We start from the raw sequence: 12791 nt of genomic DNA on the forward strand, positions 1-12791 counted from the left end.
ACTAGGGAAACCACCCACAAATTATGACGATGACGTAACAATATGTCTGACTAGCGGCAGTGCGTAAAAAGCCACGGCTTTAGCTTACAGTTTTCAACGAACTTACATACCATAGCCATATAATTTAAATTGATTAGTAAATATTAAAATAATAAAGTTACTGACTTATAAAATATAATTTTATTTAAACAGGTAGAGCAAGCATTATACCTGTTAATTCATATTCCGTTCTTTCATTTTCGGTTCCTCAATATCCGCACAAAATGAAAACTCAAGTAGTTAGTTAAAAAAAAATCTTCCTGAATTTTAATTAAAGAAATTTATTAAAAAGGATAAATTGCAGTTCTAGTGCACCATAAAACATTTTTTGTTTTTAATGCACCAACAATTTCAATTAAAACGATTTTACATTTCACAAAATACAAATATTGAAAAATAGATTTACAAAAACTCAATAAAAGGAATTAAAGTTGCACAGATACTTTTATAAAACAAATTACTAAAACAACACATACAGTTACACCGACTACAGTTATATAAACACAGATTGGTTGAAGAAGAGGGCTGTTATTAAAAAACAAAATTAAATAATCTGATAAGCACAACATAAACATTTGAATAAAAATCAATTTTTGCTATAATTTTTCCATTTACAGTCTAAGGTCATTCTTCGCCTGAATCGTATTTTGTAACAATAAATGGTACATCCTTCCATTGCTTTGGAGCCTTTTCAGTTCCTTTTATTAGCACAAAACTTTTAATTTTAAGAACAGAGATGTAAAAACTCTTGTACTTAGTTCTCTCTCCCCATGGATGTCTACAATAAAAATAAGAAGAGGTAACTGTGTTGTTGTAGTAAAAGTTACCCAATAGTCATTCAGTTATTAAAACAGAACAACAACTAATTTGTATGTTGCATCTTAGTTGTTTAAAATTGATGGTTTTAGTTATAAAGGTATTTTTAACATTTATTATTTAACGCCTAAAAATATAAATTAAGAGTTCTTTACCTGCATGTTTTAACTCCACAGTAAATTTTTCCAATAAACTGTTGATTTTTTGCCAACAAAACCTTTTCTTTTTTATCATTTTCAAATAGGGCTTTGGTGTTAAATTCAGGATCAATAACAAAATAAAGCTACAACAACATCAAAACACAAGGGTTAGTTCGATAATAGCAAAATTTTTACTTGGTGATTTTGAAATGTAAAGATAAAGTTTTAGATTTATGTTTTAATACATAACTACCAAGTTTTATGACTACATTTCTACAATGAAAACAACTAAATGCAATGCTACCTTGTTGTCGATATGGCGAACCTTATCTGAAGTAGTTACTCTTTCACTACAATTTTTACACTTAAATATCCATTCAATATCATCTTTATCGTCAAGAGACATTGTTTTTATATTAGGAGAAAGTGACTCTACCCCTTCAGAATCTTTTTCTATAAGAAAGTAAAAATAAATAAAAAATTAATATTTTATTGCAATTTCAAATTTATTTCTGCACAAAACAGTTTAAGTATTTAGGTTCTTAGCAGTTTATTTTTAAAATCAATTTTAAGACATAATTATAAATACTTAGTTCTTCAATAAGGGGGAATAGAGTTTCAGCAAATTGAATATTGGCTTCCTTTAACGCATTGTAAAAATCTTCAAGAACACCCGGACCTTTTCTGATTAACCTTCCGACAATAAAACGAACTGCCCGGCTTTGACCATATCGATCACATGTTCGTTCTGCTTCTTCACTACAAATAAGTTTAAAAAAAGAATGCCCTACCAGTTTTTTTTACATTTAAAAAATATATTATTTTACTTACTTTTCCTCCTTAGTTAAAATGCAATTTTTAAGTACCACATCAACAGAAATATTAATTTTTCCTTGTTTTAGCCAATTTCTAAAGTTCATGTAAATTTTGGCCATCTGAGTTGAATATATTAAGGCTTTATCTCTATCATCCCGACTAAAACGATCATCGAAGATTGGAGCTAACCACACTTGATCTACATTAAAATAAATTTCAAGGTAATTTTTTTGCAATTACAGTTAAAAGTACAAAAGATAAAAAAAAGATATGACCGACAGCGTGGTTTAGTGGTAAGAACACTTGCTACACCACCATGGTCGTGGGTTTAATCCCCACTAATCTCCTGCTGTAGTGCCCTTGAGTAAGGCACTTTAAACGGTATGAACTCCTGCTTAGCCAGCACTTAATCAGCAGCATAATTACTGGGCAATTATAATCTATAATATCCCAAGCTGCCACAGTCAACTCGAGACTGGGTCGGAGTAACTGATGTTACTCTATGTTTAAGTCGCGCAATCGACTTTCCCACATCGAAGATAAAGATATATACAAAAAAAGGTGAATGCTAACCTTCTGATTTCATTAGAGCCAACACAAATTGATCATAAATATTTTCAGTTGTACTTGCCAACAAAATATCAATAAAAATCGTTGCCTTTGATGTAGCTCCCTCAGAATTAAAGATTTCATCATGTGCTGACAAATATATATAACAATAATAGTCAAAAGAGTTTTTGTAGCACTTTATTAATAAACGCTTCAGCATGGAAGCAGTGATAATTAAACTTATGACCTTATGTACCATGTTACATAGCAATATCACAGCAACATTACACTTGAAAAAAAATTAGACATACAAGAATTATGTATTTACCTTCTGTTCCAATCATAAAATCAGTTATATGGTCACATAAACTACTTGGAACTAAACAATCTTTCAACATAGGAGTCCAATCAATTAACATTCTTCGTTGCTGTTTATCCATTTTGTTTTTATGTAAATAACAATATTACGTAAGCGGTATAAAAAAGTGATTTTAATTGCCTGGATTTTTTGATTTCTTTTGTTACTTCTGCTAATTCGTCTAACATCCCTTTTCTAATTTAAAAAAAATGATTTGTAATATAGTAGATACAAATATTACACACTAGGGAAACCACCCACAAATTATGACGATGACGTAAACGGGGACGCGGAATTTGAGGGAATGGAAAATGAAGGAACGGAAATTGAAGGAACGGAAAATGAAGGAACCGGAAAATGAAGGAACGAAAAATGAAGGAACCGGAAAATGAAGGAACGGAAAATGAAGGAACCGGAAAATGAAGGAACGGAAAATGAAGGAACCGGAAAATGAAGGAACGGAAATTGAAGGAAAGTGAAAAAAGGAGAGGCGGAATTCTAAAAAAATAAAACGCGGAAATACCGTTGACTATTTATTTGTATTTAAGTCGATATTATTTTAGAAATAAACGGGCATTTTATAGAAAAGGGTTAGGGTATGCTGGGGTAATAAAAATTAACTCATTATCGCTTATCAGTTCTCAAATAAATGACAGTAAACCTAAATAAACAGTCAACGGTATTTCCGCGTTTTATTTTTTTAGGATTCCGCTACTCCTTTTTTCACTTTCCTTCAATTTCCGTTCCTTCATTTTCCGGTTCCTTCATTTTCCGTTCCTTCATTTTCCGGTTCCTTCATTTTCCGTTCCTTCATTTTCCGGTTCCTTCATTTTCCGTTCCTTCATTTTCCGTTCCTTCAATTTCCATTCCCTCATTTTCAGTCGACCCACGTAAACAATATGTTTTAAATCATTAAATTGATTTTGTCATTTTTTCCCGTCGCATTGTTGTAATATTAATTGTATATCGTATTTATTATTTACTTTTATCAATGCGCGAAAAACCAAAATAAAAAAAAATGTCTGACTAACGGCAGTGCGTTAACAGCCACGGCTTTAGCTTACAGTTTTCAACGAACTTACATACCATAGCCATATAATTTAAATTGATTTGTAAATATTAGAATGATATAGTTACTGACTTATAAAATATAATTTTATTTAAACAGGCAGAGCAAGCATTATACCTGTTAATTCATATTCCGTTCTTTCATTTTCGGTTTCTCAATATCCGCGCAAAAATAAAGTCTCAAAAAGTTGGACAATACTAAAGTACGGGATGCGGGATAATGCGGGACCGTATGTAAACGCTAACAAAAATTAGCGGAATGCGGGACGGAACGGAATTTTTGTACTTTTCTGCGGGATGATTGCTGTTTTTACCTAAGGGGCTAAGGGGTGATGTGGGATTGACTTTAAAGGTCAAGAAATGTTGCGAAATTGAATATAAACCACAAGGGGAGATTAGGGGAGGGTATAAAAAGTCCGTCCTTTTCCGCATTCAGTGTTTTTTTTATTAACGTTAACATACGGCCTCGGTATCTCCCGCACCCCGCAACTTCCCGCATCCCGTATTTTGGTACTACCCAAAAAGTTAGTTTAAAATAAATTTAAATTTATATAAATCATTCTGAATTTTAATTAAAGAAATTTATTTAAAAGGAGGAATTACAGTTCTAGTGCACTAAAATAAAAGCAGATAAAAGCATTAAAGTTGCACAGATACTTTTAAAAACAAATTAAATCACTCTTTATACATTAATATAAAAACAAATTGTACAGTTGTTATAATAACTATAAAGGACCTATAAACGAAGTTAAAACAAAAAAATGTCATTTATTAAAAAACAAAATTACACAATGTAAAAACACAACATATACATTTAGTTAACAATCTACTTTTTGCTGTAATTTTTCCATTTACAGTCTAAGGTCATCATCTGTTACCTTAAAGCTTCGTTAATTACTAGAAGTTCAAGACTGCGGCATCATTTCTTTTAATTCTTCGCCTGAATCGTATTTTGTAACAATAAATGGTACATCCTTCCATTGCTTTGGGGTCTTGGGGGGCTTTTCAATTTCATTTACTAGCTTGAAACTTGTAATTTTAAGAACAGAAATGTAAAAACTCTTGTACTTAGTTCTCTCTCCCCATGGATGTCTACAATAAAAAATAAGAAGAGGTAACTGTGTTGTTGTAGTAAAAGTTACTCAATAGTCATTCAGTTATCACACCAACTAATTTGTATGTTGCATCTTCACAGTTTTTTAAAATTGATGGTTTTAGTTATAAGGGTTTATTTAACATTTATTATTTAACGCCTAAAATATAAATTAGTATTTTTCTTTACCTGCATGTTTCAACTCCACAATAAATTTTTCCAATAAACTGTTGATTTTTTGCCAACAAAACCTTTTCTTTTTTATCATTTTCAAATAGGGCTTTGGTGTTGAATTCAGGATCGATAACAAAATAAAGCTACAACAACATCAAAACACAAGGGTTAGTTCGATAATAGCAAAATTTTTGCTTAGTGACTTTGAAATGTAAAGATAAAGTTTTAGATTTATGTTTTAATACATAACTACCAAGTTTTATGACTACATTTCTACAATGAAAACAACTAAATGCAATCCTACATTGTTGTCGATATGGCGAAACTTATCTGAAGTAGTTACTCTTTCACTGCAAATTTTACACTTAAAGACCCATTTAATATCAGATGCTTCTGGTTTTTCAACTACCATTCGTGATGAAGCTTCCCTTTCCAAATCACGTTCGTTGAACTTGGTTTTTTGAATCATTTCAATCTAAAAATCAGTATATTAATATTCTTGTATTGTGAAAATTTAAACATGTCAGTATTATAATTTTCCAAGTATGATTAGGTTATTACTGTTTAATTATGACAATTAATTACTTCTTTTCTTAATTCAACTGGATCTTTTGAATCAAGTTTATCCATAATTTCATTGGTTAATTCAACTCTTAACTTGTTTATATCTTCTCGTTTAATGATGTCACTATCATCATATGCAAGCATTACAGTTTTGCTGTTCTTTGCTCTTGCCCTACCTACAATTTAAAAATCATATATTTACCTTTCTAATAAAAAGTAAAATATATAAATAAAATTCTGTATACCTTTTCGCTGCACCAAGCCAATTTCATTGGTTGAATGGTTGTATGTTATAATCAGATTACAATCTGGTATATCTAGGCCTTCTTCAGCAACTGACGTGGCCACAAGTATCTTACATCTACCCTCCCTGAATGCTTTGATTTTCTGATCCTGGGCAGCCTTAGTATTGCCTTAAGATAGAAATAGCTTTTATAAAATAAGGGTTAAAAATAAAGAAAAATTGACACATACCATAGTTGGCATCTTTTGCATTTGCACCAGTAAAGCAGTATGGGTTTAGTTTATATTTTGCTAGATTTTTGGATGCTGTTATAAATGACACCAAGCCATCTGCTATAGGTCTAGTTTTAACAAAAATTATGCATCTAGATGCTTCTGCTAAAGGTTCCAACTTCTTTCCAAATTCTTCAATTAGAATTGACCTTAACTTGCTTAAGAGTGGATTTGTGTTTTTAAGGGCTGGTTCATGAACTAAAAAAATTAATTTAATTCCAAAATAAATAAATGTAAATTCGTTTAAATTATAAAAAAAATAAAAATATTTTTTAATCTTACTATGTGCTGTATAAAGCTTTTTTAGTTTAATATCAACTGTGTTTTTTTCATTCATCTCAGAGAAAAGAGCTTTTTCAATATCTTTTATTGCATCAATGCTTCTGACATGATCATTTAAATGAAGGGAGTTGTTATACCCCTTTACATCATAAAAGCACAGTTTAAATTAAAATCAGATATAATTTTAACTAATAAAATATTTGCAATTGATAAATGTAATTACCCTTAAATGGTTGCTGTACTTCATTAGCTTTTCACCTAAAACCTTGTTATCAATAATAGCACTATCATTATGGAACTTAACAACAGTGGCTTCATAGACTTGACTTCCTTGGTCTTTGTCGTTAAATTTCAACTTGCAATCTAAGCAACAACAATTTAAGTTCTACGTTACTTTTAAGCACCAGTTTTTTAATACAGTAACATTTAAATTATACAATGAATTATATTATAATGTGGTAAAAACCAATTTACAATTTTAAAAAATTGCATATCTGCACAATGTTTAAATTAAAATTATTATGGCAAAACCAAAGAATGTTAACCAATGCTAATAAAGTAAACACCTGCATATAGCTGAGTTATTTATGATTCAATGCCGGTAAAAAAGATAAATTATAACATAAAATCAGCACCTTTATTTTTACTAAGTTCCTTCCTTATAAGTGCTTCAATTTCGTTCATGATGTTTTTAATATCATTTTCAAACTTATCTTTTTTTCTTCGTTTTATTGGGTAAGTTTCTAAATTAATTTTAATAAATCTAGAGTTTAAAAGAAGTCTTTAAATGAAGTTACATAATATATTAAAATGGGTTTGTTTGGTAAATTCGTAACAAAATAAACTCTATGTATTACCACTTTTTTCAGAATTTTACCTGAACATTCTTCAGACTCCATCTCTCTCAGTCTCTCTATACATCTCACAACTCTTTTTGGAGGTGTCACAACGTCAAGATTTCCCAGCAAAGTTTTCAGTGAATCCTCAGCTATTTGAAAAGTCTTAGCTGGTCCTATCCCAGGTGAAGCAGTCAATCCCAAAATCTTAAATTATATAAAAGGAAATATATCATTTAAAAAAAAATACTAGTCTATAAAAAAAATATGACGATTTCACTTAAAACAAACCTGTGGTAATTCTTTTCCACTATTCTGTTTTTCCTTCATTTTTTTTTCTTTTTCATCAAAGTAACAGTTCATTATTTTGTTGAACGGGTCCCCCTTAGTAACATGATGACACTCATCAAAAATAAGCAAAGTCAGCTCCTGAATTTTAAGTAAATCTTTCTTTTTTCTAAAAAAAATAGGAATTTTTTTGATCTTATTATAAATATAGATTAATTTCTATGAATAAAAATTATCAAATTTACTTTTTTCTGTTTTCATATGATTCCAGATGATCAACCAACTTCTGTGGAGTTATTACAGCAATTTGACAATCTCGAATTAAATTACTTACAGGAATCTCAGGACTTTTACCAGATATTTTCTTTACTTTAAATTTTTTGATGTACCTTTAGAAATTTCAATTTTTGTTAAAAAAAGGGCAAGAGGGATGGATATTCTTATCAAGTTTTTAGCAAAAATAGTTACAAATATTATTAAATATTGCTAATTAAGTCATGTTTACAAAAAATCAACTTTATTTACCTGCTTAATGTGTCATGTTGTTGCTTAATAAGAGGAACTTTTGGAACCATGAAAATAATTTTAGCTTCTTTTCCCTTTTTCTGTAAATGATCAAGGCAAACACAAAGGGCTACAAATGTTTTGCCAGTGCCTATAAAATTTTTTTTGTTGTAATATGGATTACTATTAATGCAGTTTCTAAAATATTATAAAAAAATGCATATAAAATATATAAGTTAATTTTTTGATACTTAATTACCAGTTGGGGCAACAATTAACGAATTTTCTCCTTTTTTTGCCTGCTCAGCTAACTCTTCTTGATAATCGCGGAAAACTGCTTTATTTTCCTCTTCATCTGTCTCTATATCATCCTCGTCAGATTCTCCTGAATCATCACAATTTTTAGAGTCTTCATTTTCTGACGAATCGTCTAAAATATGAAATTAGAACAGGTAAGAAAAATAAAGCATCAGGGATTTTAAAATTATTAAGCCCTGATGAAATAATTAATTAACAGTAAAGAAAAATAAACAAATGCATTAGTGTTTAGATTAATTTACTGACAAATTTATTAAACAATATGTTTTGCTAATTATAATCCAAATATAGTTTTTTTCTTTCTTAAAAATTTAATAATTTTCTTACTAGAGTCAACTTTTGGTTTACATGTTGAAGTACTGGAAACATTATTATCACTTGATTGATCATCACCAGATTTGTCCTCATCATTAACAAATGCTTTGGGATTTTTAGGTACACTTTGCTCATCAGGTGGCTAAGAAAATAATAAAGTTTTTTTAGAAATAATAAAAAATATAAAATTACCTTCAAAAATTTTTTTTTTTTATAAAAATAATTATTTATTTTACATTTGGTACAACTTCAGCTTGAAGGAGTTTTGGGGCGGTGGCATCTCCAGAATGACAGATGACATTTGTTGATATTTCATCTTTATCGTCAAGAGACATTTTTTTCATTTTAGTAGAAAGTGACTCTACCTCTTCAGAATTTTTTTCTATAAGAAAGTAAAAATAAATAAAAAATAATATTTTATTGTAATTTCAAATTTATTTCTGCACAAAACAGTTATTTAGGGACTTAGCAGTTTATTTTTAAAATCAATTTTAAGACATAATTATAAATACTTAGTTCTTCAATAAGTGGGAAAAGGGTTTCAGCAAATTGAATATTGGCTTCCTTTAACGCATTGTAAAAATCTTCAAGAACACCCGGACCTTTTCTGATTAACCTTCCAATAATAAAACGAACTGCACGGCCTTGACCATGTGTACCAAGAAGTGCCTGTACTTCTTCACTACAAATAAGTTTAAAAAAAAATTGGCCTACCAGTTTTCTATTAAACTTTAAAAAAATATACTATTTAACTTACTTTTCCTTCTTAGTTAAAATGCAATTTTCAAGTACCACACCAACAGAAATATTAATTTTCCCTTGTTTTAGCCAATTTCTGAAGTTCATGTAAATTTTGGCCATCTGAGTTGAATATATTAAGGCATTATCTCTATCATCCAAACTAAAACGATCATCAAAAATTGGAGCTAACCACACTTGATCTACATTAAAATAAATTTTAAGGTAATTTTTTTGCAATTACAGTTAAAAGTACAAAAGATAAAAAAAAGATTTGACCGGCAGCATGGTGTAGTGGTAAGAACACTGGCTACACCACACATGAGGTCGTGGGTTTAATCCCCACTGATCTCATGCTGTAGTGCCCTTGAGTAAGGCGGTTTAAATGGTAAGAACTCCTGCTTAGCCAACACTTAATCAGCAGCATAATTACTGGGCAATTATAATCTATGATATCCCAAACTGCCACAGGCAACTCGAGACTGGGTCGGGGTAACTTATGTTACTCTATGTTTAAGTCGCGCATTCGACTTTCCCACATCAAAGATAAAGATATATACAAAAAAAAGGGTGAATGCTAACCTTCTGATTTCATTAAAGATAACACAAATTGATCATAAATATTTTCAGTTGTACTTGCTAACAAAATATCAATAAAAATACTTGTCTCTAATGTAGCTCCCGCAGAATTAAAGATTTCATCATGTGCTGCAAAAATATAAAATATTAGTTAAAGTCATATAAAAAGTAGTACCACATACTAAAAATTAGTTCTTTACCTTCAGTTCCAATCATAAAATCAGTTATATGGTCACATAAACTACTTGGAACTAAACAATTTTTTAACATAGGAGTCCAATCGTTTAACACTCTCTTTTGCTGTTCATTCATTTTGTTTTTATGTAAATAACAATATTACGTAAGCAGTATAAAAAAGTGATTTTAATTGCCTGAATTTTCTTATTTTTTGTTACTTCTGCTAATTTGTCTAACATCCCTTTTCAAATTTAATAAAATGATTTGTAATGTAAGAGTCGGTACCTACAAGATACAAAAATTACGCACTAGGGAAACCACCTATCTACTAATAATGAACGAGGACATAACGCACGTAAGTTGTCAAAAAGAAACCGTATATGTTTGACATCGTTTTTTTTTTTGTAAGGCTGTTTATACATTAAACATAAATGTAAAAGATCAAAAAGGGCAACTGGTACATTGAAAACGTTTAAGGTAACACATTTTTACTTAAAGGAGTTTAGGAGAAAGCCTATACAAATATTTTTTGAAGTACTACTTGTATAGTTGAATTTTTGTTGTACTAAATGTTACATAACTTGGTTTTGTTACTGTAAAATGCTACGGAGAATATTGTATTAATATTTAATTTAATATTATGTAATAATTAATACAAAACCACAAGGAAAAGGGTTTATATCTTTTATTTTCTTGATAGTTTTTATGTTTATCAAAACTACATTTTATTTTAAAAATGTAATAATTATTGAGTAATAACTTTAAAATATTAATAGAATTTAAATAGTTTTGTTATAACTGTTTTGACTTGGACTGTATTACAGCCATTCCAATAACAATTAAGAATGCTCCAAACCACCATAATGAGGTTAAAATTTCATTAAAAAACAAACAACCGATAACTGCTGAGAATATAACGTTCGAGCTTGTGTTTATTACTACTGCTTCAACTGTTGATAATACTTGTACAGATTCCATAAAATAATTCCACATTAACCCATTTAATAAAATTGTTGCGATAATAAAAAGTATTCGAAAAAGTCCAGTTATCAGCCATAATTGATAATCAGAAAGAAATTGTAAAAATGGTGTTAGAATAAATATTGGTTCAGGACTTGACATTAGTTTTCCAGTTGTAGAAGCCAAGGAACCAAATAAACCAGCAAGGACAGCAAATTTAAATCCTCTTTTCATTGTTTCCTAGTGTTAATATACATAAGTAACTAAAATATTTTACTGTGATAATATATATTTTTTTAAATCCTTATAATGTTAACTTTCTGTCACATATTATTAAAGGTAGGTTTTTTGTAACAAAGTTTTGTATCATTAATAAAGGTTTTAATAAATTTTATAGGTACGTTTAAAATCCTTATTTGTCGAAAGTAGCGTATATATATTTTAATTAATACTAAAAATGCAATGGAAAAACATAGTTTTACATTTTGATTTAATCTAATACGCTATAAATTTAAACCAAAAGGAGTTTTGTTGATGTTTTTGGAAAAGTACGAAGAAATTTTATAAACAAATTTTAAGGTTTTGGCCTTTTTATATTTCCAACAGCGGATATAATTGTTGTTTTAGTTGCAGCTTTATCATCGGTTTGTTTATCCCATTTAGTTCTTTTTTGGCCCTCACTGCCAGTTGAAGTGGCCCCACTTGGTTTTTTAACAGTTCCTGTGACAAATTCTACTTTGGTTTTCTTATCTTTCTTGGCAACATCCTCACGTTGAATTCTAGCTAACGTTTCATGTGATGGAACCTTTGTCCATGAGTAGGGATTATATTCTTTCTTTGGAAGGTTTGTGCCCCGTTCTTCTATGCCTAAAAATAGAATAAGCTTTTCGTAAATACTCGGATTTCGAAAATCTTTACGCTCCTGGATGCGTTGATTTAGATTTTCTCCCTCTTTTATTTTTTTCTCGTAAAATCTTGCAATCTTTTTTTGTAGTTCAGGATCACAAGTTCCATCAGGTTCAGAGGGAAGTTGTAAACCCTCTTCTTCCGATATACTTCGAAGCTTAAGAGCAAATGCTGTTGCACTATCACAGCTGTACCTCTTGCAAATTAGCTTGGCAGGTCGCTCATCGGTATTTTTGTCTTCGACTTCTTCATCAGTTTCGTTTTCGGATTCAACTTTTTTATCTTCTTCTGGTTCTTCCTCTACGTTAATAACCTCATCAATCTCAAAAATATCATCATCATCTTTAACTTTTGGTTTACCATTAGATGAAGGGTTTGTTGTCTTCGGATTTTGAACAATAATTCCTACAGGGGCATCTTCACTTTCTAGATGTTCTTCTGACTCTGCATCTGACACATCATAAGCAGATATTGCAGACAACGCAGCCATATTGAAAAACCTGCTGTTGTAAAACTCAAAATACGTCACCGTTTTTACAAAAAATGCTTAGATAAAAAAAATTAACTGATACTCTTTATACTGTTCTGTTGTTTTAATTTAAACAACGCTATTTGTTTTTGTCGTCGGTTTTCTTCGTTTTAAAATGTGCGATTTGCCTACTTATAAAAAAAATTCTAAAAAATACGGAAAGTTGTAACCGATTTGGGACCATGAAAAGTCACTGTGCGTCACAGTAAATTTTTTCTTATTTATT

At 29.9% G+C, this 12791-nt stretch overlaps 3 protein-coding genes across 5 annotated transcripts; all 3 read right to left on the reverse strand.

Moving 5' to 3' along the window:
- Nucleotides 1-311: 311 nt before the first annotated feature.
- LOC145745694 (uncharacterized) lies at nucleotides 312-3990 on the reverse strand. Of its 2 annotated transcripts, XM_082563838.1 has the most exons (8): nucleotides 3905-3990; nucleotides 2689-2913; nucleotides 2385-2510; nucleotides 1827-2010; nucleotides 1585-1754; nucleotides 1300-1448; nucleotides 1011-1138; nucleotides 312-817 (listed from the first exon to the last, which is right to left on the reverse strand). In XM_082563838.1, exons 2-8 carry the CDS (start codon nucleotides 2798-2800, stop codon nucleotides 664-666), a joined length of 1023 nt encoding a protein of 340 aa, XP_082419964.1. In that variant the 5' UTR covers nucleotides 2801-2913; nucleotides 3905-3990; the 3' UTR covers nucleotides 312-663. The 2 variants fall into 2 exon arrangements, with proteins under 2 accessions (XP_082419964.1, XP_082419966.1); XM_082563840.1 differs by lacking the exon at nucleotides 3905-3990 and having other exon boundaries at nucleotides 2689-2953.
- Nucleotides 3991-4371: 381 nt separating this feature from the next.
- Nucleotides 4372-10444, reverse strand: LOC145745263 (ATP-dependent RNA helicase DHX58-like). Of its 2 annotated transcripts, none has more exons than XM_082563280.1 (20): nucleotides 10194-10444; nucleotides 10078-10122; nucleotides 9434-9617; nucleotides 9189-9358; nucleotides 8913-9058; nucleotides 8689-8818; nucleotides 8303-8473; nucleotides 8065-8194; nucleotides 7785-7928; nucleotides 7543-7708; nucleotides 7293-7458; nucleotides 7051-7158; nucleotides 6639-6778; nucleotides 6416-6554; nucleotides 6092-6331; nucleotides 5863-6030; nucleotides 5639-5793; nucleotides 5358-5528; nucleotides 5069-5196; nucleotides 4372-4878 (listed from the first exon to the last, which is right to left on the reverse strand). In XM_082563280.1, exons 1-20 carry the CDS (start codon nucleotides 10303-10305, stop codon nucleotides 4692-4694), a joined length of 3000 nt encoding a protein of 999 aa, XP_082419406.1. In that variant the 5' UTR covers nucleotides 10306-10444; the 3' UTR covers nucleotides 4372-4691. The 2 variants fall into 2 exon arrangements, with proteins under 2 accessions (XP_082419406.1, XP_082419405.1); XM_082563279.1 differs by having other exon boundaries at nucleotides 9997-10122.
- A 928-nt stretch (nucleotides 10445-11372) lies between these two features.
- Nucleotides 11373-12694, reverse strand: LOC145745133 (uncharacterized). Its single transcript, XM_082563128.1, has one exon. The coding sequence runs from the start codon at nucleotides 12524-12526 to the stop codon at nucleotides 11705-11707; it is 822 nt and encodes a 273-aa protein (XP_082419254.1). The 5' UTR covers nucleotides 12527-12694; the 3' UTR covers nucleotides 11373-11704.
- Between the last annotated feature and the right edge of the window lie 97 nt (nucleotides 12695-12791).

This window comes from Corella eumyota, chromosome 3 (assembly GCF_963082875.1).
Source record: "Corella eumyota chromosome 3, kaCorEumy4.1, whole genome shotgun sequence".
NCBI classification, from domain to species: Eukaryota; Metazoa; Chordata; class Ascidiacea; order Phlebobranchia; family Corellidae; genus Corella; species Corella eumyota.